This window comes from Meriones unguiculatus, chromosome 8 (genome assembly GCF_030254825.1).
Source record: "Meriones unguiculatus strain TT.TT164.6M chromosome 8, Bangor_MerUng_6.1, whole genome shotgun sequence".
In the NCBI taxonomy this organism is placed as follows: Eukaryota; Metazoa; Chordata; class Mammalia; order Rodentia; family Muridae; genus Meriones; species Meriones unguiculatus.
The window spans coordinates 47,271,310-47,299,161 of NC_083356.1; the positions used below are offsets into that span (position 1 = coordinate 47,271,310).

Genomic DNA, 27,852 nt, shown 5'->3' on the forward strand with positions numbered 1-27,852 from the left:
GGGCAGAGGCTTCAGGAATGTACCACCATATCCCACCGATGTCCCTTCCTTCTCTGTTCAAACAAATCTGAAATAACAAAGGCTGAAAACTTTCCACTCTGCCTTATTATAACTGTATCATGGGTACTCAGCCAGCTGGGGTTTTCATTAGCCCGAGGGAGGTAGGGATGTGTCTGCTCCCAGCTCAGTCACTCCCACAATAAACAATCACTAAACAGCTTGCTGCCCTAGGCAACTGCCTGTCCAGTTGGGTCAGGCTCTGAGATTACGGTGGGAAGACTTCTAAGCTAGAATTCAGCACAGCTTTGAGGTACTGTAGATTCCTTTTGAAGACCACGTTTTATCAGAATCAAGCAATTAAGTTCACTTAGGATGACAGGGGACTGTGGAAGGGGAGTCAACAGAATGAAGGTCAATTGAAGGAACAGCCGTGGCACATTCATTGTAAATATATATATATGCACATATATGTTTCCTCAAAGGTTCTCTTCTACAGCTAGAGCAGGTGACATCTTAAAAACACCACCTTAAGAACAAGAATACTGGTGGGGGCAAAATGAAATAGCTTCTTTTCAGCCATTAGGTCCCTCCCGGCCCAATGTCAGTGAACAGAACAGGTGGGAGGGGTTCAGGACTGGAAGAAAGGGCACGCAGATCAGAAGGATTGAGGAGGCATCTTCTCACACCCAAGCAGGGATCGAGAACTGCAACAATTCCATGGAACTGGGACTATTCCTCCTTATTGTGGAGGATTACGGTGTCTCCGTGCGGAAGGCAGAAAAATGGGTGGGCTACATAGGGGAATTAGGAAGACCACTTAAATGTTGAGAAGAAAACACACACACACACACACACAAAACCTGGACCTCAGCAGGTCGAAGTGTGTGTGTGTGGCGGGTAGAGGCATCCCGACCGGCGTTCACTTTCTATGAAGTCCCCACCCCATCCCCTCGCTTCTCCATTTTCAGGCATCCTTCTCCAGGAACCGGTCCTCTCAGGGTCCTGGAGGGGAGGCGTTCCCGGCTCTTGGGAGACCTGGGGCATCCGGAGCAGCGGGCTGCCGGCCGTGTCCCCACCCCTCCGGCCGCGCCGCCGGGGCCAGCCTGGTCCAGGTTGCATTCCGGGCCAGGCGTGCGGAAGGCCGGCGGTGGGCGACGCCCGGCCGGCTCAGCGCTCCGCCCGCCGCTCGTGCGCTCCGAGGTCCCCGCGCCCGCGCCGCGCCGGCGCCTCTGCCGGCCGCCGGGGGTTATGAATGGGCGCAGCGGAAGCCCCGCCCCACCCGGACGTGACGCCCGGCCAATGGCAGCGCGGGCTGCGTGGATGGATGAGGTCAGCGCTGTCGTGTCGGGAATGGAATGTGTAAGTGTAACATTCAGAACCGGGTAACATTCGGCGACCGAACGCGGCGGTCGGCGGAGAGAGCGCGGGGCCTGCGAAGCAGCGCTCGGGGCCGGCACTGCCCGCGGGGAGGACGCTCCGCCGCCGCCGCCCCGCGTCGCCCTCGTGCCGCCGGCCGGGCCGCCGCGCACCCGGGGAGCCGGCCCCGTGAGCGAAGGAGTAAACACCGGCGGAGTGTGGGAGCCGCTGCAGAAGGGAATAAAGAGACATGCAGGGATTTGTGAGGTTACGGCGCCCCAGCTGCAAGATGCACTAGCCGGCTGAAGCCGGGGCGGGCTGACTTGTTGGAACCGTAGTGCTCTGCACGGGAGTGTGGATGAGTTGAAGTTGCTATCCCCGGGCTCGTTCTCCACGCCGCCGAGGGGCATCCGAGCGGCGAGGCAGTCACTTCGTCTTGCCATTGATTGGGTATCGGGAGCTTTTTCTTCCCCGCTCTCTTTCTTTTCCTCCGTCTTGTTGCATGCAAGAAAATTACAGTCCGCTGCTCGCCCGCCTTGGGTGCGAGATCTTCTGCCCGGCTCTCTCCCGTGCATTGTGCAGCCCAACGATGAAAGACCGAAGGGGAGAAAGTTAAAGAAATCGCCCACATGCGCTGGATCAGTCCACGGCTTGGGGAAAGGCATCCAGAGAAGGTGGGAGCGGAGAGTTTGAAGTCTTTACAGGCGGGAAGATGGCGGACTGGAGCTGAAAGTGTTGATTGGGAAACTTGGGTGATTCTTGTGTTTATTTACAATCCTCTTGACCCAGGCAGGACACATGCAGGCCAAAAAACGCTATTTCATCCTGCTCTCAGCTGGCTCTTGTCTCGCCCTTTTGTTTTATTTTGGAGGCGTGCAGTTTAGGGCATCGAGGAGCCACAGCCGGAGAGAAGAGCACAGCGGTCGGAATGGCTTGCACCAGCCCAGTCCGGATCATTTCTGGCCCCGCTTCCCGGACGCTCTGCGCCCCTTCTTTCCTTGGGATCAGTTGGAAAACGAGGATTCCAGCGTGCACGTTTCCCCCCGGCAGAAGCGAGACGCCAACTCGAGCATCTACAAAGGCAAGAAGTGCCGCATGGAGTCCTGCTTCGATTTCACCCTTTGCAAGAAAAACGGCTTCAAGGTCTACGTGTACCCGCAGCAGAAAGGGGAGAAAATCGCCGAAAGTTACCAAAACATTCTAGCGGCCATCGAGGGCTCCAGGTTCTACACCTCGGACCCCAGCCAGGCGTGCCTCTTTGTCCTGAGTCTGGATACTTTAGACAGAGACCAGTTATCACCTCAGTATGTGCACAATTTGAGATCCAAAGTGCAGAGTCTCCACTTGTGGAACAATGGTAGGAATCATTTAATTTTTAATTTATATTCTGGCACTTGGCCTGACTACACCGAGGACGTGGGGTTTGACATCGGCCAGGCGATGCTGGCCAAAGCCAGCATCAGTACTGAAAACTTCCGACCCAACTTTGATGTTTCTATTCCCCTCTTTTCTAAGGATCATCCCAGGACAGGAGGGGAGAGGGGGTTTTTGAAATTTAACACCATCCCTCCTCTCAGGAAGTACATGCTGGTATTCAAGGGGAAGAGGTACCTGACAGGGATAGGGTCAGACACCAGGAATGCCTTATATCACGTCCATAACGGGGAGGACGTCTTGCTCCTCACCACCTGCAAGCATGGCAAAGACTGGCAAAAGCACAAGGACTCTCGCTGTGACAGAGACAACACCGAGTATGAGAAGTAAGTAAGGGCAGCCTCCCTTCGAGGCTCCGCCTGGGCCCTGGATGCCTGAGTCCAGGTGTGAGGTTGGAGGGATGCGGGGTGGAGACAGAAGCCCTCAGTTCTGTTGCTTCCTGCTTTCAGCCTGGGACCAAGCAGCCCGGGTCAAGTGTGGGGACCGAGTTTGAGCTTCTCAGACAAACAGTACTTTTCTCCAGTCAAGTAGGTGAGGGTGTCTGCCTGATACTTTATGAAAACCATTCAGGACCCTGTGCATTGTGGGGCTGTGATGGAAGTTTGGAGACTGCGTTGCAGTGGAGAGTGTTTGTAAGGAAGTCTGGAGACCCCGGGAGACAGGAGTCTACCCAAGTCCACAGACACTCGTCCCTATGCTTTGTTCTCCTCATGAACTTGGGTACCTGTTCTCCGTGGAGTTTGCAAGGCTTAAATTTTCACCTTCTTCCCTAAGTTGGGATATAAACTTTATATTCTTTCTACCTTGAATATTTCAATTTTAGCTCTCCAACTTGTGACTGTTTCTTACTACTTCCCCAGTATTGATGTTTATTAAAGGTAGAGTCTAAGTCGGCTAGGCTTGTGGCTTTGAATGCATGCATTCATTCATCCATCCATCCATTCATTCATTCCTATAAGCCCCCTCTTCCAAGGAGAAACTTTAAAATCTGGGCCTCAGGCCCACTGCAGTAAAGTACCCTTACTAATTTAGATTTCCCTTCCTTCTTTGTCTTTATCTATTTGCATATAAATGTAGACTGTTACTCTCTGAATGGGCTTGAGATGCCTCCTTAGCCTCTGTGGAGGGGAGAGTTTTGTTTAGTTGCTAAGTAACTGAGTTGGTTACTTTGTAGCCCCTTTCAGCCTTCCTTTTCCTTGTCCTTAACAGTAGCTGACACACAGGATTTCAGGTCAAAGTTAGAATCCACAAATCTGCTTTAAACCAAGGCTGGCGGGTCAGTTTCCTGATCGCTGAGGTCAGTGCCCCAGACTCTCACTTGTGTCTGGCCGGGAAAGAGTTAGTGAGCTCCCATGGTGTATTTCCACTTTACGCCAGTTACAAACCAGAGCAGCCTTGTGCTACCCAGGGAAGGAAGGGGAAACCTCTCAGCTGAGTGCAGGAGGAACTGGCAGAGGTTGGCAGATTGTGCAACTGATTCATGAAATGCAGAGTAGGGGAAATGCTTCCCAAACCGGATTGGATCTGGAAGGGGTAGGGTGGGAAAGGGGCCCTGAAATGAAAGGTGTGATTGTTGTCCATGGATTCCCTCAGACTCTCTGGTCTCTGTGGGAGTGATTGCCAGGGAAATTAAAGTCCTCCCAGACTTGATCATGGAGAATGAGGGAGAGAGGAAGTATCAAGCACTCAGATTCGACTCCCGAACCCCTAGGACCTTTTCCATTTCAAGCATAGGAAAAGCCGTAGGCTAGGATCAATTGTGAATCTAGTTTCCCTTTTCGCAGTTCTGTGTGAATATTGAGTGTTGTTGTAATGGAGTAAAACAGTCCCCCCCTCCCCCCAAAAAAATACTCTTGAACTATGGTCAGAAATGAAGTGCTTTGTTAAAGGACATGTACTTTGACATATTCTGGGGGTGCTTGAAAGAAAACGGTGCCTTCTAGGAATTTCTTTGGCTGCTGTGTGGCAGAATAACTTGCTGAGATGACGGCTTCTGAAGCACTGTCCCCGAGCTTTATAGAAAGATCATGATGTGCTTCATTTGAAAGCGTTGATGTTCCTTGTGGTCCTTTCCCCACGGTGAATTCCTTACATTTTCTGTGGAAAGCTTCATAGAGAGCAGGGATGGAGAAAGGTGTGGTTGATTGGCTTCCTTGCAACTTTGTTTTGCTAATTGAATGTAATTAATTTTTCACCTTTTAGTGGTTGGGCCAAGAAATCTGACACCTCTACCTCTTCTTGATTTACATTTAAAGACCACCTGGCTCAGGGCCTCCTCTCTCTTTGGAAGTGTGGCATTTAGAAAGAACGCAAGTGTGCTTTTTCTCTTGAGCAGGGTTTTCCTTGGTTTTAAGTTCCTTTTTAGAATCCTTCCAGCCCCAATTTTGCTTAATAGGATAGGTCAGTAGTGCAGCACACGCACCCTTAGCAGCCTGGAACTCCTAGAATTTTAACTCCTTACCCATCCTGGCTTGTCAGAGTTGTTGCTTGCAAATACTGTCAGGTTTTTGCTTTTGACTCTGGAATGCGCAGGGATGAAGTAAGAATGCAGACACCTGGAAGCAGTGTGCTGCACAGCAGGCGCACCTATGCTGCACTCTGAAGTAAGAGCAACTGATGTGATTTTACGCTGGGGCAGTGCAGAGCTCCTCAGTCACACTGGGGCTAACCACACCAGGCCTTTGGAGAGGAAGAGATCCTCAAGTCAGGTCTGTGGAAGTGGACTTGATTTCTGCCCAGGGTTTAGGCTGTTTCCAGAGTACTTTCAGCATCCATTTGGTAATGGCTTGTAAAGACAAGATCAATTTTCATCTACTTCTCTTCTTCATTAGCAAGTGCCTATGAAAAGGTTTCAACTTAATTTAATTCCACAAGCAACCTCATACAAGTTTGCTTTGGACACCAGATCTGATAATTAGATTGGAAATTTATGGCACCTTGGTCAAGTCAGGCTAGTAGAAGAACACAAGCAGATACTTCAACTCCAAAAATAATTGCTTTTAGTGATGATGTGTGATTGTAGGTTTAAAGAGAAATGGTTGAGGATTCCTGTCCCACTTGTGATTGTGTGAAAAATCGCACATTGATCACACCGGGGTAGAATATCTATGTAGAGTGAAAAGGTTTTGTGCTGGAGAAAGGTTCCTGTAAACTTTGACCCAGCTTTCCAATTATATTAAACATTCAGTCTTTTTATAGTGCACAAAATTTTTATCAGTTATATATTTTTAAAAGATTTTTTTTTTGAGACAGGTCTTTCTGCGTATTTATGGCTCTCCTGGAACTAGCTCTGTAGATCAGGCTGGCCTTGAACTTGGGGATCCACCTGCCTCTGCCTCCTGAGTGCTGCAATTACTAGGAGCACCAGCACACCTGGCTTTCAGTTACACATCATAGCAGTTGTCGGTGACCCAGCTGAACTAAGTTGCTGCTGTGTTTTGTTGATCTGGAGTGAGGCCTTAGAGAAATGGGCTTCATTTTAGTGCTTCTGGTTTCTCAGGTGTCCCTTCTTTGATGAAGATGACTATGTCTTTGCATGAGGCTCACAGTTCAGGTGCATTTGAAAGTCATTGTTTAGGGGACGTCAAGGTTGGCTGTCTCAAACAGAAGAGAAGGTAATGAGAGGTGGTGCCTGCCTCTGACCCTTCTGAGGAAAGTGTGGTGATTCTGTGCAAGCAGCTTATCTAAGAACATCAAAATAGACTGTCCAGAATGTCGGGCCCTTTTCTGTTCACTAAAGCTGTATTCCACTGGTGTTTTTAAAAAACAAACCAAACGTTTGTTTGGTGTACGTGTGCGTGCGCTCATGCATGTGTGGAGGTCAGAGGACAACTTGAAGTCAGTTCTCTTCTTTTACCGAGTGGGTTCTGGGAATCAAATGCACACGCTGAGGCTTGGAGGCAAGTGCCCTTCCCTGGTGAGTCACCTCATCAGCCCCAGCCATGGCAAGCAGTCAGCTTCTTGCAGTCTTCTTTCTTAGTGATAGAAACTAAAGGATGGCAAATTTTAGGGAGCAGTCAGAACCCCGATGCCTGTGAGTAGTCTAGAATGCGGGCCTTTGGGGTTTTCATTAGTCAGCACTCTTCCATTTGTGATGACGAAGACTTTGGAAGCATCCAGCCTGCAGGGCATCTGAATTGGTGCTGGTGGTATTTCTACAATTTGATGAAAGCTTTTCCAGGAGTGGCTGGTGGGCAAAGAGAAAGAAAAAATGCGCATGCAGTTTGTCAGATCGCTTAAAGAGCTGATACAACCCTTTAAAAGGGCATCCTCAGAGTCTTGCTGTGGGGTTCACAGTTCCCTTTTATTGTTCATTAAGGTGAGTGTGTCCCCAAAACTGCTTAGCTTAACTCATTCTTTTTACATTTTATTGTGCCTCTTTCTATTTGGCCTGAAGAAATTAAGGAACAAATGGAATTAGACAAACAAGTTGAATTCAGATGCCATTGCAGAGGAAGGAAAATATGCTTAAGACAGGTCGTAACACAAAAGGCCTTTTTTTCTGTCTTCCTCCATTATTCTCAAGTTTGTTCAAGTTCCTGCTCCAGGCCTAACTTTTCTCTGAATGTTTTCCTCCTCTGAAGTGAGAGAGAGGCAGGAACTGTGATTCACAGACTTCAAATGTAAGATGTTACCACCTTTCTCCCCATAGTTGTGTGATGGCACAAAAGTGTTTCTAAAATAAACCACAGATTAGAAATAAAATAATAGTCCTGTGCCAGGCTATGGAGTTGACAAGTGTGTCTTCTGACAGAGAAGTTATACCTCCTCCCCAATAAGTTTCCTTTCCTCCCGGAACCTGCTTTCTAAAGACAGCACCCAAATGCCTGACTCATAAGAAATTAAGTTTGGGGGTTGTTATTGCTGCTTGGAGGGATATTTGTGTTTTGATTGAATCCAGAGTAGGAAGCATTGAATGGTGTCTGTTACCTGACCTGTGGGTCTAAAGGACTTTACCACAGTTAATTAATAACAAGCTGCCAAGATTTGGCCAGATCCCTTTGAGAGGAGGCCACCTTTGCTTCTCTTGACACCAGTTGGGAGGTACAGAATTGATGGAGGAGACGCTGTCCTCTCAGGTGGTTATAGTTAGCTTTGGAGGATCTGCTGTCACAGAGCAGGGTTCTAAAACACTCCAGCAGCAACTTTGTGTGAGTGTCACATCAAAGGTTTTGGTGGGCAGGGCCTGGCTGCCTTTCTCTAGGCCACCCGTCTTGTTAGTGCGTCCCACCAGTGTGTCAGCTGAAGCCAGAGGTGCTGAGGCAGCTTGTCCAAAGCTTCCCAGCTTGTAAGTGGCAGAACTTGAGCTGTAGCCCAGGCTTTCTGGCTCCTGGTTCTTCTCACCATGGCCTGCTACTGCTTCCTGACACCCAGTCCCAGGCCCGGTGAAGTGATCATTGGATTCTTAAGTCTTCAGACACAAACATGGGCATTCCTCTTTGACTGAATGCAGTCACTGCATTTTTTCACTTAAAATCTCTCCTCTGTTGGTCAGCTTCTATATTCGTCTCCACCCAAATGCTTGTTACTTGAATTTACCTCTTATCTCATTAAAGCCTTTCGACAGATGAAAATTGTGTATCCTTTCCTAAATCAGAGTGCAGGGTGCAGAAGAGCAGGCGCAGCAGTAGATCTGGTAAGTTGAGGATCCTGTAACCAAGGTCTTTAGATCCCAGAGTGTATATAGTCTCAGTTCTTCAAAAGGTTAATGCCCTAGAGGATAAAAAACTGACCTGTTAGCTAGCAAGTTATTCAGGTGGGTATATATCAGGCGTTTCCCTCATTGCTTTGTGCATTTTCCAAGGAAAGAATTTAGTTTGCACAGGTGCTGAAAGGACCAGCATTGTGACATTTAAACTTTAAACGACTTGAAGGGAAGATTCGTGAGCATTTCAGTATGGCCTGCTTGGATTCTGATTTTTAGTCTCCCCTAGCCTCTTCAAAATGACCTTTGCCCTCCCTGAAAAATGCCCTGCGTGCTTGCTCTCTGTGATTATAAATGGACCTCCTGGGATGAAGACTGGAAGGATAGTTGCCCCAGGTTGGTAGTGTGATCAAGTAGCAGAGAAAGACCCACTGGGAGAGTTTGCTTCTGGGACACAGGTCACCAGGTGCTCCGAGGGCCTCGGGCTCTAGAAAGAAGGACAGTGCTGCTGGCTGGGGTGCAGCTTAGGGCCAGAGCTTGGTAGTCCGGCTCATGCTTTGCAACCCCACGCATGCATAATTCAAGGAAAGCTGTTTTCTGAAAGTAACGCAAGTGGACATGGCTCAGCAAGCATGAGGACCTCAGCCTGGTGTACCGGCACCAGTGTAGAAAGGCAGCTGTGGTAGCATGCTTGCAATTTCAGCCTGGGGAGTCCGAGACAGGAGGATTCTTGGTGCTTGCTGGTCACCCGGCCAGTGTAATTGGTTAGCTTCAGGTTCAGAAAATAAGGCGACGAGGTTGAAGACACCCAATGTCTGTGATAACCTCTGTCCTGCATATCCACCTGTACACACCGCTGCTACACACGTGCACACACATTAGCACACGTGCTATAAAAGTTGTATACCAGCTTTTGTGGGGATTGAGAAGATCCAGAATACAGAAAAGTGACGTTACATTTATATTACCCCCGTATGAGACCTAGGCCATGCTGAAGTTTGATTTAGCTACCTAATCTTTATATTTGTGTTGTTTTATCTCCGCATATCCTAACACTTTGTCTAGCTATGTGAATTATTTAGTCAATGGTAAATAAATCTTAACTTCTTTGTTTGTACAAGCTGCCCACGTGTCAAAGCTAGGGCCACTGCTGGTAAGCATAGCTCCCAGCCTGCTGCAGGCTCCTTCCTCGATCTGTTTTGCAAAGTTGAAGTCAGACCTAAGTGTACTTTTGGACTTTTTCCCTAAGCATTATTTAAGAGCATTTTACTGTCCTACCAAAATGACTTTGAAAGTGGGATTTTTAGTTTTGAAATTCATACCTGTATTGTAGTTTAACCATTTGTCTTTTGTTTTGTTTTGTTTTTAACTTGAGGAGGGTGAATTTCACTACTGTGTCTGCTTCTTGACTAAGATCTCTTTTTCAAAAACAACAGAGGACTTGTGGGCCCTTCCCCTGCCCCTCATCCTGCTGGGGTGGTAGGTGTTTTTAAGGTGAGACTGAGCACCCAGCTAGGGAAGTAGCCGTCATTAAATGACAGCTTAGATAAACATTGTAGGTGGTAATTGGTCCTGCAGGGGGGCTTTGAAGCTCCAGGCTCCTTTCCCTTTGAAGTTTTGTTTTGGCTCCAGCCAAAACCTCTCTGGTCTCTTAACTGTACTGGCAGCCATAGACGTCTCTCTCCAAACACAAAGATTGCTTTTCCAGGTATCTCAGGGTCTAGTAACCCAACTTGAGGGAGATGACCTTTTCAGCATCTTGTATCAGTCAGGCCTTTCCTTCTATTTTCTCTTTAATTGCAGGATCCATGGGAAGTGAGTTTGGGCGGGTTCTTTACCTCTGGAATTCTTTAACCTAAGTGCATTGTTCTGAGTGTTTTTAAAAGCAGGCGCAAAATGAGTCAACAGTTTAATGCTCTTATTTTCAAACCTTTCTCATTTTTTGGTACTATAACTCCTTTTGATAGCACTGAGAGAATTGAAGCAATACACACTTGGGTTTTCCTTTGTACTTTTTGGTCTTATGTGAAGCCTTAGAAAGCAGAGCCTGGGATTCTGAGCCAGAGAAAAATTGACTCAGGATTCCTGGACTAGGTTTATAACCTCCTAGCCTCAGTTTTTGTATCTTGAAATGGAGATTGGGTTACCAGCCTCACAGGCTCATTAAGAGGATCAAAAGAGGTGGGGCATGTGTGAATGTGCCTTGTAAATGCTAATATGCTCTCCAGGATGGCAGTGTTATTAACACCATCTTCCTGTCAAGGTGTAGTCAACTGTATAGTGGCTTATTTAGTTTCATAACTTGACTTTTTTTAAGTGTGCCCTGAAATAGCTCTGTTCATCTCTTCCCAGATACTGCATTCCCAGGTGATTGGGATTAGGTGCTCTGTGGGATGGAGAAGGACTTGTGGGGTCTTCAGGTTGGAGGTGGTAGACGACAGAAAGAGGTAGAGGGCAGCCTCTGGGGTGGCCCAGCATGTCCCATGTTCTCTCTATTCCCTGCATCGAGAATGCAGGTTATCCCTTCCGCATCTGCCATCACCAGCTGAGGGTGACATGTGGAGAACCACCTTGTATGGATGGAACTGAGCCACTTTGCATTCTCTTGGAGCTGGTTCAGCTGGTTCTCAGGCTGCAAGTGACAGGCACAAAATCTCTCGGGCCATGTTAAGTCACAGGATTTATTGCAAGGAGACATGGGACAGAAACTGAAATGAAACTGCTCTGCTAAGTTCTCAGGATAAAAGAGGATACCTGGACAGGGAGCTTTGTTTCTGCTCAGGCCAGCTCTTCTGTTTCTCAGTGACTGCCAAGCATTGTCTGTCAGTCTTTCCTGTATGCTGACATCCAGGTATGGTGTGGAACCTAATCTTGTTGAATTTCCGGTGATCATTGCTCTTCCGGGGAGGACCCCATAGGCTGTGCCTTGGGTGCCACGGAGACCTGATCAGTGGAGGGATTGTCCTGTCACAGTACCACTCTTAACAGGTAGACATCGTTTTGCAAAGAGCAGCTTGAAGGTTTTTCCTGGAACAGAGCACTGTGGTTAGGGGAAGTTAGCTGTTGAAGCTGTATCCTGTTGGCGCTTTCTTTGTATGAACCCGGTTGACGGCAGCTGCCTCTAATAATTATGGAGAGTGTACTGTGTGCTGACAATTGGGTAGTGTCTTCTTTTTTCCCCCCCAGTTTTAAAAAAATTATTTATTTTTTTATTAATAATTTATTCACTTTGCAACCCAGCTGTGGCCTCCTCCCTCATCCCTTCCCAATCCTGCCCTCCTCCTTCCCTCTTTTCCTTCCATGTCCCTCCCCCAGTCCACGGATAGGGGAGGTCCTCCTCCCGTTCCCTCTGACCCTAGCCTATCAGGTCTATCAGGGTTGGGTCTTCTTAATCTTTTTAAGCACTTAGCAGGAAAGTGCCATTTGTTCTTCACTTTACAAATAAACTGAGGCAGAGTCTCTATGTTGACCTACATAAACGCACACAGACTGTAAAAATGGAGGTGTTCTGACTTCTAGGACTATGATTTCAAATGTTGTACCATAGTGCCTTTGAATAGTTCTCCATTGGAGCAACAGGACCACACTCTCACCAATTGTCACATGTTTGATTGATGTGATGGGTGGAGTATCACTTGGGTTATCACCTAGAATTGATTTCGTCAAGTTTAGAGAGAGAGTTCTAACCATTTTGGAAATCTGATTTCCGAGCTATAGTAGATTCGGAGCAATACATTTAAAGAAAAGAGTAGGATTCTTGTGAATAGATCTGGGAAGCTGGGACAAGCTGACAAGACGAATATAAGGAACTAGGCCCCAGAGTTATGCAGTGCAACACTCAGAAGCAAGAAGCCTGGCAGTTTATGAATGGCTGGCCCTGTGCTCAAGAGTGTACCCTCCATGCTGCGCAGCATTGGCCTCGCCCCTGAGTGCGGTAGTAACTTGCCTGTCGCACAGTAGAGCGATGGTAAATATTTGATAAGCTACACTGTGATTTACTGTTGACCCCGAGGCATCGTTTATGTGTACTCTTCTTTAATAAAGTAGAAAAGCAGTGCATTTCTCTAACTTGCTTAATCATATGGGTGATATAAAAATGTTTGGGTACTCTTAAAGGTAAGCTGTCCTTTTGATACCCTGTCAGCCAAGCCAACCTCCGCACCCTCTCTACATGCCCAAGGTACGGACATATAGAATTGACTTGTAGAGAAAAGAGGTACCCAGGAGGCCATGAGACCTGTAGCTTGTTTCCTATAGTCGTCCCTGGCAGGGATGTTGACACCCACATGACACCCACACTCTCAGAGATGAGAACTGATGGATGGAAGGCTAGAATGGATTCCACCACATATCCTGTGTACATTCCAGCATCCCGAGAGCTTATGAAATCATCTGTGGTGTTGCTATTATAAAATATGATCACACCTCTCGCCTGCTTGAACCTGCCCCAGGGCTTCTCAGTGGTAGCTGACACTGTATGGCTGCTGGTCCAGCTGCGCCTGCTTCCTCACCTTCTTCCCATCCTCAGGTGAGAGCCACCCCCCTCCTCCTACTTCCTTTTTCACCAGCTTTCTGGAAAGCTGTCACCCTGCTCTTTCTCACTTCTAGAGTCAGTTCCTGGACTTCTAGGCTGCGCTTTCTTAGAACATTTCATAGTTCCCATAGCTTTGGATTTCCCTTTATTTAACTACGTGTTTTCTCTTTCCAGTTAATTGTATAGATGCTGAAGGTAGGAGTCATGGATTCATTACTGGTTTTATTTTTAACTTGATTTAGTTTATTTTAGTCAATGTACAGAAAACATCCTTTCTTGCCTATCATATGCACACACTAGATAATGAACAGGAACATGCATCCTGCCCTCTGATAACATGCAAATAGTATCACATGCTAGAGGTTGCTTGAGTCTTTGAAGAAAAGCAGCTTCATGGAAACTACCTTGGCCTCATGGTATGGTTGTATTCTAGGATTTTCTTGGAGCTTCTGAGAATTGGCTCCAGCTCTACCATGGGTCAGACTCTACAGGGATGAAATTCCAGGTTTCTGAAAAGATTAGCCTGTGTTTGGGAAGCCCAGTGAGACTAAGACTGAGAGGTGCTTCTGTGGTTTTTAAATGTGGAGGGAAGAAAACCTCCTTGAGAACATGGCTGGGGACTTTGCCATCATAGGAAAACCTCAGGTCTGCCTACCTGAGTCAGTGTCTCTTTGCTGCATGCTGCTGTGTACCCATTGCTAGCTAGCTCTTGAGTTTCCAGAGAGTCTCCTGTCTACCCACCTCTCATTATGGGAGTACTGGTATTACAGTATTGCTGTGTCCATTTTTTTGTTTTGGTATGTGTGGGTGTGTGGGTGTGGGTGTGTGGGTGTGGGTGTGTGTGTGGTTTGGAAATATGAACTCAAGTCCTCGTGCTTGCATGGCATACACTTTACCCACTGGCCTTCTCCCCAGCCCTAGTTGTATCAACTAAAATAAGTTATTTTTATCGAACCACCAAGAACCTTGCCACTATTGACCATAGACTAAAAATATGAGGTCTGTTAAGTCTCACTGTTTTTGATTTATAAAATGGGCTTTCTAGTCTCTCCTCCAAGTTTGTTTTTTTCTTTTGCTGATTTACCCGGTTTTCCTTTTTGTTTTTAATAGTCTCTAGCTACTAGGGACTCACACCTTTTTATAAAAATAAACTTTTATTATAAAAAACTTACAAACATATAGAAACGTCACATACCAAAATTAATTAGACCCAGAGTCTATAAACGTAGGAGCTTAGATACAGTTAGAAATGGCGTTCACCATGGAAGCTGCGATGCTTTGCTTTAAATTTGACGCTTTCAGTATCACATGTATTTTATGCACTTATCCACCACACAAACCAGAAAGTCCACGACAGAATTAGAACTAGAAGGAAAAGTAGCTGTGTATCCTCTGTTATAACTCATGACCATTACCTCAGTCAGGCATTTCTTACCTCCTTACGTTCAGCTTTTCTTGTCTGCTTTCCTTCAGTTCATACTGTACCCGATGTACATTTGGCTCCACATGTACAAATGTTATTAACTCTGTTCTACATATGAGAAAGAACTTGTAGTTTATTTCTTTCTGAGATTTCCTCCATTTTTATTTACAGTCCTTCCCCTCAAAAGTTTGGTTGAATAAAAATTTTGGCTTTATTTTTTTATCTGAGCTCTGTAAACTGATACTTGAAGTATTGCTGCTAAGCACACAGTAATACAGGGCTTAGTAAAGCTTCCAGGCTACTAATGAATTTATGTGGAGATTTTTTTATTCAGTTCAAAAGCGAGGGGAGGGTCTGAAAGAAAGGTGTACTATTATTTCTCCTGTTGGCTTCCATTTCCTGCGTTTGGAATCTGCTGTGGCTCGTGAGAACCTGGGCTAGGCATGCCAGTTATAGTGTCTAGTCCAGGCGATGCGCTGTAGTGCAATCCTTTGAATTCTTAGTGGGTCTTAAAAATTGACTAGGATTTGGTGATGATCATATGACACTTGATTAAGTATGAATTATGTTTTATGTTCTTCCAAAGGTTGTTAAGGCTATTTTCCAAAATTATGGCTAGCTCTGTATATCTGAAGCAATCTGAAAATCTAATCAAGAGAGGAATCTGACTCTAAAATGTTTTTGCTTTGCTGAGAGGCAGAGAATAATTTGTGTGTGTGTGTGTGAAAACGCCATTTCTTATATGCTACAGGCTCCTTTAAAATTCACATCACATTAAAAAAACTACCTTTTTAAACCCCATGTTTTATGATGACTACATTTTGAAGAATGCTGTAATGTAGCAAACCTTTAAATGTGGAGAGTGGTCTTTTATTGATTCAGGGAGCAGAAATGTATAATATTTTGTATTTGGATTGTAGAGTTACAGTACACTTTTAAAAAATGAGCTGTAGTTATGTTATGATAAAATTTAACTACCTCACCTCAGTGCTTAGTACAGCTAAAAGACTCCAGTAGTATTTTGATGAATTTATTTTATATGTTGCTGTGTATAAGCAGAAAGTCAAGTAAGGATAATATAGGGCAAAAAAAAAAAAAAAAAAAAGGGAGTGGGGTGGGGTGGGGTGTGGGTTTAATGCCAAAATAAATGATAGGTTTCAGTAAAGATTAGTGAAGAAATCATTACCTGCAAGTTGAAGAAGAGAAGGAGAAAGAATTAGTTTGAGGAGCGGTGAGAGGGTGATGTTTCTTCAGATCTCTGTTTCCCCTGAGTGCTGTGAGCTTGCTGTTGACTGGGGCTCTCAGGTCTGCATACAGTGTGTGTCTGTGTCTGCCTACAAATGTGCCCTGGTAGGGTCACTTGGTGTTCATCTCACTCTAAATAGTTGGAGTCAGACATACTCCTTTAGAGAGATGAATGGTAAGATTATGGAATTAGTCTGACGTAGTTGAATCATGTCCATAATCCCAGCACTCAGGAGGTAGAGGCAAGAGGATCAGAAGTTTAGGGTCAGCCTGGGCTAAAAAGCCATACCTGGTAATCTACCCCCTGCCCTAATCATGGCATAGTGTAGGTGAGAAAAGAGAGGACCAGGGAGGTTGGGCAGCTTGCTCAGGATGTAGACAGTAACTGAACACTCCTCTGAGCTTGGAGCTCAGAGGCACATGGTGGATGTACATGCCAGTTCTGGGGACTGGTGATTTGAATTACAGTAGGGGAGCTGTCACTGTTTGTGAGACCTAGGGACACCTCTCTGTTTGTGTGTCTTCACTTTTAAGCCGGGGATGATAGTAATTTGTGTGTCCTAGGATTGTTACTGTGAGGATTGAGTGGGTAATGATACATGTCACTTGCTTAGACCAGGCCCTGGTGCATAGTGAACACTCAGTAAGAAGCCATGCTGCCTGTCATTATTCATCTGTCTCATTAAGACCACATTAGACTCATAATCTCAGACTTACCGTTTGTGTGTGTTCATCATTCTTTTAATTTCATTTCTTTCATTTGACCTATCTGTTTACAGCTCATTACAGTTGTAGTGTGCAACATGATACCATAGCTTGCCAGTCATGGAGAAACTCCTGGCGGTTTGGCAAGTGCTCAGAATTCCAACCACCTGTTGGAACTGTTGCCAAAATACAGAAGATTTTCATTTTCCAGAAGTGGTTCGGCCAAGAACTCCAAACATTGGTATGATTTTTTTATCTTTAAGAAAAATATTTTCTTTTATGAAAAGTATTTTGTTTCTTGCCACTTCTGTGAGGCTCATCAATGCTCCTGATTTTTGCAAGAACACCAAAATGTAATGGCAGATATGACTGTGACATCCCCTGAAATGACTCAGAGATAAACCTGTGTGAGACTGAGAAGGTAAAACGTTTTTTTTTTTTGTTTGTTTGTTTGTTTTTTCCTCTCTCTACTAATTCAAGTAGCCAAGTGAGAGATCCTATCATGCTGGGGTATCAGCAAACCAGAAAGCCATCTCGGGGAATAACTTTGCACGTTCAACAATTTGCATGGTCATTAATGACTATCGCCTCTCCTTTTAGATGGTTGGAGTCTGCAGCTGCAGGACCGAGGCCTCTCTGCTGCTTCTGCATGTTATATTTAAGCAGGGTGCACCTGTCCTTGGCGATAAACTCGCAACTGCAGACAAGGTGAAGCCAGGGAGGAAATTCTAGACTGTGTTTTGAAGATCTGGGTGCATTCAGACACAGTGGAACTCCAGTGTTCATTCTTTCCCAGGAGACGCAGCTGCTGCAGTTGCGAACAAGCACACTCTTGAGAGTTTTTCTATAGAACTGATTTGCTACAAACCCAGATGTGATCTGATTCCTGCTGGAGTCCACATTTTTTGCTGTCATTGGCGTGACAATGACAGCAAATGACAGGTTCCGTTGGTACCTTGGAACCTTAACGTGTCCAAAAGAAGAAAAAAAGCAAAACAAAAAAACACAACACCCCCCCAAAAAAGAAAACACAACAGGTTGGAATAGTGTTACTTTCTTGTTATCAGTTGGACACCGCTGTGCTGTATAGCAGCCATATGCTTTGTGAGTAGTGACTGGCAAGTGGTTCCCTCAATGTAAGTAATAGCGTATATTCTTTCTCTCATCCCACATTTGATGCTGCTTGGCAAATGACAGGCGTGTGTTTTTTTATGCATCATGATAATTTGGGGACCAGCATTTTGGTAAAGATCAATAACCAAAATTATTTTTCTTCCTCCTCCTCCTCCTCCTCCTTCTCCTTCTCTTCTTCCCAGAGAATATTGAAAGATTAACGTTGGATTTTTTTTTTCCCCTATTATGTAGCCCTGACTGGCCTGGAACTAGGCTGGCCTCTAGTTTGTAGAGATCCACCTGCCTCTGTTTAAGAGCTGGGATAAAAGATATAAAGTGCCAAGCCTTGGCTTGGCATTCTTCTACACTGAAAATCATGGATGTTTTAAAAGCATTTCTTATTTGGAGAGAGGTTCCCCACTTTGTGTCCAGTAGTCTCTCACGTCTCTTTCTTTCGCTGTCTTCCCTCCTTTCCTTCCCCTCCTTCATTTGCTCCATTCCTCTCATCTCTTTCTTTTTGGCATGTTTATAAGTTTGTGTGCCATATTTGGGGTACATGTGTGTGGATAAATTGTTATGTAGGGTGTGCATAATGATACCCCTTGATGCATTGGCCAGAGTAGTGTTGTAGGTATCTTCTGTCACTTATTCCTTTAAGTCAAGGTGTCTTTTTGAAACCCAAAATCATTGTTTGGCTAGGCTAGTCAGTGAGTTCCTGGGATCCCCTTGTCTCTGCCCCTCAGTGCTGGCCTGTGTAGTCATGCCTGTTTTTTTTTTTTTTTTAATGTGGGGCTGTGGATTTGAACTCAAGTTTTCTTTCTTACATAGCAAATATTATTAACCACCGAGCCATCTCTGCAGCCCTGTCCTATGTTCTCCTAATGTCTTTTCCACAAAATAGAAATTGTCTTTCTTCCAGGAAGCTGCCTTATAGATTCGAGTAGCAGTGTGATAAAATACCATGTTGTCTTTCCAGTGAACTCATTTAATTAGATGAGATACAATAACTAGCATTTTTGGGCTTGCTTCTGAGAGTAGAAAACACTTATTGTTGGAACTCCTAGGCACGATGGCCTGGCCACTTTGTTGATGTGCTCTATTCAGGACGTGGCTTAAGAACTATCATTTGAAGCCTGTCATTTCTGGTCTCCTTGGGGGTATAAAAATGGTGCAGTGATTTTTCAGATAGCAGAACGGGAGAAAGCAGGCCGCTTGGCTTGCCCTTCAGCCCAGGGCGTTCCTCACTAATCACTACCTTCATCTAGAGAAGCTCCTATTAAGTGTTTCTCTGTCCACATGGAGCAGGTTAGGTGATAATCTCAGAAGTAGGTTTCAGCATTTGTGGAGGGACTTCTGAGCTTTCCCTCTCTTCTCTTCTCCCATCATTCCTAATCTTAGGGATACAATAGGTGTGTAGGCTTTGTGGTTTCTCCTTATGTCATTAAGGCCCACTGAATTCTGGGATTTAGATTGGCAGTTAAGGGTGCACTTTTTTTTTTTTTGACAATGAATCTTTTTACTCTGAAATAAATATATATATATATATATATATATATATATATATATAAAGTTTTTATCTCCCCAGATTTGTGTACCTTTAGGTGGAAAGCTGACTCATCCTTCTTGGGATTCCAGGGTCTCCCTCCCAGTGTGTTACGGTGCTTGATGAATGCTTAGCAGAGGTAATTATATTTTACTAGGTGTGTGTGTGTGTGTGTGTGTGTGTGTTTCTTCCAAGTGCTGGGATTAAGGTGTGTGCTACCATTGCCTGGCTTGCACACAGATTTTTTAAAATTGAAAGAAATATTTAAAATATCTTTAATTTATATCTTTTCTAATTTGCAAGAAGGCCCAGAACTCCCTATCTCCTGGTGAATAAATGTACTGGAGAGACCTTTTTTTTACCATTTACCCCAAACAGATTTTATCACCAAGTTATCTGGATACTTTCTGCTCTGCTGTCTAGCTAAGCATAGCTTCCAGTGTCAGCACCATGATAACAGAAATGGAGTCTCCCCTCCCACCCTCTGGTACTTAGCCTGTATTAAATCCTGAAGAAATGTTTGTTTGAATTTCTATCTTTGGTCATGGTGCCCTGTTAGTGTAGAAAGATTTTAGAGCCTGGTATAAACAATCCAAGAGATGTTGACTAGAATAAGTAAATTTAGAAGAGATTATTTTGCTTCCTTGAGGATCAAGATAATAGGAATAAAATTAGAGATTTATCAAAATGAGATGGTGATCTGCAGTTTTAAAATAACTTCAGCCTTTGTTATTTTAGTGACAAATAGAACTCACTTCTGGCCCACAGAACCTTCTATATAGAACGTGAACTGCACTGTGTTGTCTAAGATGGTGTAACTGATAGTGCCTCAAAGCTGAGTTCCTTTTAAGGAGCACAATGAGGTATGCTTGTCCTGTTTGTTTTTGTTTTGATTTGGTTTTAATTTTAAATGTCAGCTTGACATAACGTAGGATAATTTGAGAAGAGGGAAATTCAGCTGAAAAAAAAAAACACCTCCTTAAAACAGGCCTGTATGCAAGACTGTGGGGGCATTTTCTTGATTAATGATTGATGTGGGAGGGTCGAGTCCTTAGTGGGCAATACTGTCTGTCCTTGGGCAGTGTAAGAAAGAAAACTGAGAAAGCCTGGAGGAGCAAACGAGCAAGTGGCATTCCTCCGTGGCCTCTGTTTCAGTTCCTGCCTACAGGTTCCTGCCTTGATTTCTTTCAAGATGGACCATGGTGTGGAAGTGTAAGTAAGGCAAGCAAACTCTTTCCTCCCTAAGTTGCTTTTGGTAGTGGTGGTGTTTATCGCAGCAATAGAAACCTAACTGAAACAGCGGTGAATCCATGGGGTTGTTACAGCAGCACAGCAGAAGACCCCTTGTTCATTCCTGTGGTGCTTTGACTCCTCTCACTGTACTTCTGCTGGTGAAGAGTGCCATATGCTCTGCTAGACAGAGATCTGTGAGGCCTGGGAAGCTTTTTCATAGACTCTTCCTTCATAGCACCAGCCATTCACGAAAGCTCACAGATGTATTCTGTGCTGTCATTTCCTGGGACGTGGGTTCCACATGCTAGTCTCAGCTTCCACTGAATCCTTAGGCCACTTCACATTGAAATTTTAAGAGTCACAAAAAGAGTACAGCATTAAACCACAATCTGGTGATGCTGTGAGGAATCAAACAAACACAGACGGCAGTACTTACACGAGAAAAGTTTGAACTTACAGGAGTGAAAGTTCCTGTGATAAGTTTCCCATGAACACTTCAGCAGGTCAGTGTATGTGCTTGGCTGAGCACATGGTATTGTCATGAAAGTACAGTCATTATGTGCATAGTCCTTGGGGGTTGTTAAAGAAGATCTTGTAATTGTATATCAGGTTATGTTCTGCATCAGCATGCCTAGCTCTCTCATTCTCTTTTGAGAGCTGTAAGGTATTTTGTTGTGAAATCAGTACTTAGGTTACATTATAATTGAGTATAATTGATGACTATTCTTTATTCACCTCTGACTTTTGGAGTTGGTTTTTTTGTTTGTTTTAGCAAAATGAATTCTGGGATATGTATTTATGATTTAAATGACACCTTTTCAGTTGCTTGTATTATATTATCTAAGAAATCTTATAAAGGTTAAAAAGCTGTAAAAAGATGTGACTTTTTAAAATATAAGAACAAAGTAAATAACCCCTCCCCCCCATTTAGCCAAAAGGCCGAAGCCCACTAACCAAAGACTGTTGGTCTCATGGACAGAAATAAAGGAAAGCGTTCCTTGAGTCAGGATTCCTGTGAGATTTGGACTTGTAGAGAGTGGTACTTAGGGTATGACCTCTTAAGCGACTGTGAATAAGGGTATGTGGGTAGGTTTGGTGGAGAGCCGGGTGCCAGACCCAGTTCCTGGCAGTTTCAAGTTACTTCCCGAAGTACTCTTAAAATGTGCCTATGTTCTGTCTTGGCACTAGCAAGTACAAATCATAACTGGACAGACGATCTTAAAACTGGGATCCTCAACGAGTGTGCCCTACTGTTATTGGATCAAAGACAAGCAAACAGACAGCAAAAACAGAAAGGGAAAAGGGAAAGGAAGGAGCCACACTTTTTTCTTGTGAGACTCACATGCCTCACATTGGATTTTTTTTCTTTCTGATTAGATGGTTGAAGAGATAGGAGTTACTTCTTTGGGGGCAGGAAGGAGCTGCCAGATTTTAGTCTCGAGTTCTCTTTTCCTATGTCTCCTTATGCTCTCTCTCTCTTTCTGCCTGTTTGATTTAATCAGATGTCAGCCACCGTTCATCAACAACCCTCTGTGCCTTTTGCAGAGTCAGAGCTGTGACAAAATTCACTATTTGTTTGTTTGTTTGTTTGTTTATGGCAGTCTTACTATGACACAGTCCTGTTTGGCTGGTACTGGCTACTTATGTGAGGCTGACTTTCAATGTCTCATGATCCTTCTGCCTCAGTTTTCCAAGTACTGGGTAATGGGCGCTTGTGAGCCTGTCCAGTCCATTCTGTCTCTCAACAGCTTTCCCTGGATGGCTCAGAAAGGACATGCTTGATTTCATCAAAAAGGTCTCATACGGGCTGTGGTTGAGTACAGCTGCCATGCAAACATACTGACTTGGTATTTTCTTCTCACCTCTAGGTTTTATGATTCCATGAATGTTGGCCCCAATTTTCCCCACACAAGTCAATGAATGACCTTGTTCAAATATCCCTTGCTGATTTCAGTTCCTGAATAATAAGCTAGGGGAATGTGTTCTTCCCTTGCCAGCCCAGAGAAGAAGGGGCATTCAGCAGTTGCTGGTTGATACATTTACTTTCTACCTGCTGGCTTTCAACAGTATTAATTTTTATGTGCTCATTGTGGATTGTGTTTAATTAAAAGCAGTTCTGTTCGCAGAGGCACTTGTAGTTTTTTTTTTTTTTTCCTGAAATGAATAAAACAAATAGGCATCTGGTATTTGTTTTGTATAACACAATCCCCATAAAATGAAGAGTAATAAAACATAATTATCTGTAAAGGCTTGTTTTATAAGCCTGAGAATGGGCTTGTTTCTATCAGGGTTTTCAATTCTACTCATGGGATAAGGACTCTCTTTGTACATTAATACACAATAACAATAGCAACAAATGCTTCACAATTACATTCATGAACCTTCCTTTATTAAACAAATGGGGTTTCTTTTGGTTATAGTGTACATGCTAAAAGGTTGTCATTACGTTTTGTCTATATAAGCACATTAAGTTGGAAGAAAATTCTATTTCCTGTTCTATAGTCTGTTTAACTGGCACAGTAGTATTGGTGATTCCCTCAGTACAGTAAAAAAAAAAAAAAAAAAAAAAAAAAAAATAAGCAGCTTTATGCTTTGTTGCTGGTGTTCATTTTACTTTTTTTATTTTTGTCACAGACCTTTTGGTCTTCCCTCTTTTAGGAAGGTGCACAGGAAACATTCACTTGTGTTGTGTGTGTGCATGCGCAATTACATGTGTCTTAATATGTAGGCCATGTGATGGCCTCAGGAATTGTGGGATCTCTTACTGGCCTGGAGCTGGCTGATGCTGCTAGGCCAACTGGCCAGCAAGCCACACCTGCCCTCTTCATTTCTGTCTCCTGAGCACTAGGAAATCATATGCAGACTATAATGGGGCTTTTATGTGGCTTATGGGGATGGAATTCAGGTCCTCTTGCAAACAGTTCACTGACTGAGCCATTTACCTTGTCCCTTACATATGTTTTTATAGGGTTCATAGACCTCTGACCATTGGTTATTGACCTCTGCCACTCTCTGGTAATTATTTTGAAAACTGTATTTATACTCTGAATATAAGGGTTTCATCTTTAGCAAATGAATATCAGCTGATAGAAATTCATCCAATGTTTTTGTGGCATTGAATTTTCAGGGTGGGGCTCTTTTCTAAAATTGGAGGAAAGCTGTTATCTGGGGGAAGATGCAGATTGTGGGAAGTCTCAGAATTATTAACTCAAAGGTGTATGTGCTGTCAAATTGATGGCAGGGCCTATGTCCCCAGGGGCTTCTCTTGCCATGACTATTTTTGTTGTTTCTTTCTGTGAGCCTTGAAGTGGTGAATTCATCCTCTGAGGTAGTGTGCCCATTGCTGCAAGAAAAAAAGGGCTGGCAGCAGAGTCATGCAGCGGCGTATTTCATGGCGACAGCTTTATGTGGTTGTGTGATGTTTCAGAGTCTCGTATGTGATATCGACCCTCTTCCTTTGAATCAAACCACAGGGTGTAACTGGAGAGGAGAGGCCTCAGAAATAACCAATTTCTGCAAAACTGAGACCCTGCGTAGTTCTGCCCGCTACGAATTTAATTGCTTATAGGAAGGAAAAGTCCATCTGCCTAATATCCATGTCCTGTTTGAGTATGAGTATATTGAGTACCTTAAGATTTCTATCCACTCTGACTTTTTGCACAGAAGTCATAGGTACCCTTTTTTTTTTTTTTTTTTTTGTGAAAGCAAGCTGAATGAAGCACACGAAAGCCCCTGATTCTCTCCCTTCTCCATATCATCTTCTGGAGAACGAGCAGCTTAAAATAAGTGCTCAATTTCTTATCCAAGGGGAAGCTGCGTGTTCCAGCTCCTGAGCAGCCGTGGCTTTGCGTGGTTATTGGAAATACCATTTCTGAACATACTTGGCAACTCAAAGTGCCCAATTAAAAAGCTCTGTGGAAAGAGGAAGTCTGTGGATGTGCAATTAGCCCTTCAGCTTTAGAGCGGTTCCTTTATGTGTGGAAAGCCGTAATATGAAATCACTGGACAAAGTAGCTTTTGGCCAGGTGGTTAGAATAGGAGGCCATTGCCTGATGGATTATTTCTTACTCCTAAAATGGTTCGCCTAAAGAACTTCTATTCCCAACTCCAGAAAAATATTGGTGGTGTGAAGAAATTCTCAACATTTTCACTTTCACAACCAAATTTTGGGCCACTGGTAACCATAACTAGCTGTGTAAAAATGGTAGTAATAAATATACATAACCTTATGTAAGAGTCACTTAATGCTCAGGCTCTCTATCTAGTTGGTAATCTCTTTCCTTCCACTTTTTATTTATTTTTTATTAAGAGAGGATATTTGGGTACCAGAGTTTGCTCACACTGCCATGCTCGCCTTTACAGAAAAATGAAGCGTCGTTGAAGAGAGCTGGATGAACTGTATGTTCTGAGATTATTTATAGTGTTTATGATAGAGAAACCAAAAACATTAAGCGCTTAATAGCTTTTCTTATTTACAAGTCAGATTCACCTAAGGGATATTATTATTTTATTTTGTGCGTGTGTTCGAAATGTTCTTTTAAAATAGATTATCGGAGAGAATAAACAGGGACTCAGAATTTGTTGCTTATGAAAATGCAGAATGGAAAAAAGCTTTCCTTTTGGAATGCTTTCCAACAAAACAAGCCCATTTTATTCCAGTACAAAACAGCACATACAGCCCATGTGCATCCACAAATGCACCCACACACCCACACCCACTCACACACCCCACCTCTACCCCATCCCCCACTCCTCACACACAAAGCAGGCAAGTGTGCACACCTAGCTACGATAGACAAGTGTATATGAACGCATCGCTCTTATTTCCCAGTTGTATAAGACACCATTCCATTAAAGTTTGCAGGAAAGAGAATGTCTAGTGCATGAATTATTTCCCCGTGATTTCCAGAAAAATGGCAGTCTTCAACCACAGTGTGAATGTGATGTGTTCCCACATATTAATACACCCCAAAATCAAACCCCAGAAAGCAACAACCAAGTCCCTTAAATACAGTAAATCAAAAGGAAACACTTTCTGATGAAGCTTTTGATGACGCTCAAAATATTGTCCTCTTTATTTATACTATGGTGTGTGTATCACTTTTGTAATCAGTTGGCAGATTGCAGTCACCTCATCAACTCACTCTTTACCTCAGGGGAGATGAAATTCTCATGAAGGCTTTAGCAGATAGGTTTGTGTATTTATTTGAGGTACCTGGGACTCAGCCTGGGTCTCACACATGCTGGGCAAACACTCTCCTATTGAACTGCATCCTTCTCCCCACAGGTGGGTTGTGTTCAATAACCCCAACATTCTCATCTTCAGACCTTATAAAATTGATATACAAGCTTTTTTAAAAAATTAACACTAATATAAAAGTTGTATTTAGTACTATCTAAATATCTTACCCTAACCCTTTACTAGTTTGTCACAAGCTCTCCGGAGGAAGTGTGCTTGCTGGTACTGCATAATGATTAGCAGCGGGAGCTTCCGTGCATCCCTACAGTGCTCTTACCAGCTCCTTCCTTCATGGTGTAATGTAGGCTGGCTGAAGGGTGTCCCCAGCACTTCAGACCTGTTAGAAATTAGGTACTTGTGTGTGTTGGGGAAGAAATATACTTAAACCATGACTTGTTCTAGACTGCCCCAGAGCCACTCAGAGATGGCAGAGTTAGGAGGTGAGCCCAACTTAGAGTGGACTTTGGAACCTGCGGTTACCTGGTGCTATACCCTGGATGTTACCAGGAGCTGTGCTCTCTGGATCCTTCAGGGACTTTTCAAAACCCTATATGCATGGCACTAACGAACATCTCCAGGAGTGGGTCTCTGAGCATCCGTGTTCTGTTCTAAAGGCCTCAACAGTGACCCCGATACTTGCTTAGTTGTTGGACAGCTAGATGAAGGTCTGCTCCCTTTAAGACTTTGAGCCTGCATTCCAGTCAATGAGGTGTGTGCACCTACAGGCATGTACTAATGAGAATCACTATGACAAGCATTACAGCTCTCTGGACTTGGGCTCTGTAGTGACTCTGCTGTAGTGACTCACATGTCTCAGAAGGAAGTATTATCTGGGGGCAAAGTCACTTTGGTGAGTCTTGTTTATTTAAGTAGCAGACAGAAGTTGCTTAGGTTCTTAGAGGGGATCTTGACTCTTCCTGTATTCAGCGTGTCTGAGGAAGTGAAATGGTTTGTCAGTGGTCTTTGTGGTGCTGGCGATTGACCCTGGTGCCTTACACAAGCTAGGCGAGTGCTTTAATTGAGGTAGATCCCAGCACCATTGATTATCTTCTATGCAAATAGGATTACTAGGCTAGCATTATGGATGAGAGAGGACTGAGCCAGCAGTTTGATGGTGCCATCTTTCACTTGAGGCAAATGCTTCCTGAGTTTTAAACATTTTCTACTGGGGGCTACTTCCTACGTGCTGGGTGTTAAGGATACCAACCTGAGAGTGGCTTTGTAGGAGCCAATTAATCTAGCTTCAGAGGAGGGCATGGGCTTCATGATACAGGGTTAGTTGTGGAATTCTTCATATTCAGACTGGATGAGGGCCAGGTTGGCCTTGACAAGTGGAACATTAAACACTTATGGTGACGGGTGGGTGATTGGCCGCATAATAAGAGGATATATTCATAATAGGTAAGTGTTGCAGTGGGGACCAGAGGGAGAGTATGAAGTAGCAGTGTTCTCTAACTGTTCTTTAATTGTGGAAAGTACTGTTCTGTGGATCTAGTCATTCATGAGTTGAATATGCATTTATTTGCCTCTTTTTGTCTTCTAGGAACATTCTTGTGTCTGAATTTCTGGCTTCTTTGTTTGTTTTGCTTAGTGTTGTTATGACACAGTCTCACGATGTAGCCCTGCCTGTCCTGGAACTCCCTATATACTCCAGGGTAGCCTCAAACTCACAGACATCCCCACTCCTCTGCCTCTTGGGTACTGGGATTAAAGTCATACACCACTCCATCTGGCATTTCTGTCTGTCTGTCTTCCTTCTCTTGTGTGTGTCTGTGTGTCTGTGTGTGTGAATGTGTTTTGCTTTAGTTTTTTGAGACAGGTTTATCTGTGTAGCTCTGGCTGTCCTGGAACTTACTTTATACACCAGGCTGGTTTCAAACTCAGATCTGCCTCCCAAGCACTGATATCAAAAATGTGTGCTACTATGCGTGCTTTTATGTCTGATTTTCACAGTTCTTAGATTCCTCAAGTTCAGAGTTTGGCTAAGAACATCATCGTATCTGGAAAAGGAATTTTATCCAAATTGAATGTTTAAAAATAAAAGAGAGTTAATTTTGTATCTGGCCACTTTGGTGAAGGTGTTTATCAGCTGCAGGAGTTCCCTGGTAGATTTTTTAGCGTCACTCAGGTATACTATCATATCATCTGCAAATAGTGATAATTTGACTTCTTTCTTTACAATTCATATCCCCTTGATCTCCATTAATTGTCTTATTGCTCTAGCAAGGACTTCAAGAACTATGTTGAAGAGATATGGACAGAGTGGGCAGCCTTGCCTTGTTACTGATTTCAGTGGGATTGCTTTAAGTTTCTCTCCATTGTGTTTGATATTGGCTATAGGGTTGCTGTATATTGCCTTTACTATGTTTAGGTATGTGCCTTG

The 27,852-nt window shown here is 44.0% G+C and overlaps 1 protein-coding gene across 1 annotated transcript in view; it reads left to right on the forward strand.

The window, feature by feature from the left end:
- Nucleotides 1-1,332: 1,332 nt before the first annotated feature.
- Nucleotides 1,333-27,852, forward strand: part of Ext1 (exostosin glycosyltransferase 1) — a 284,583-nt gene continuing 258,063 nt past the window's right edge. The window contains exon 1 of the mRNA XM_060389420.1: nucleotides 1,333-3,116. Coding sequence (XP_060245403.1) covers nucleotides 2,155-3,116 — 962 coding nt within the window. The 5' untranslated portion in view covers nucleotides 1,333-2,154. The remainder of the gene's footprint in view (nucleotides 3,117-27,852) is intronic.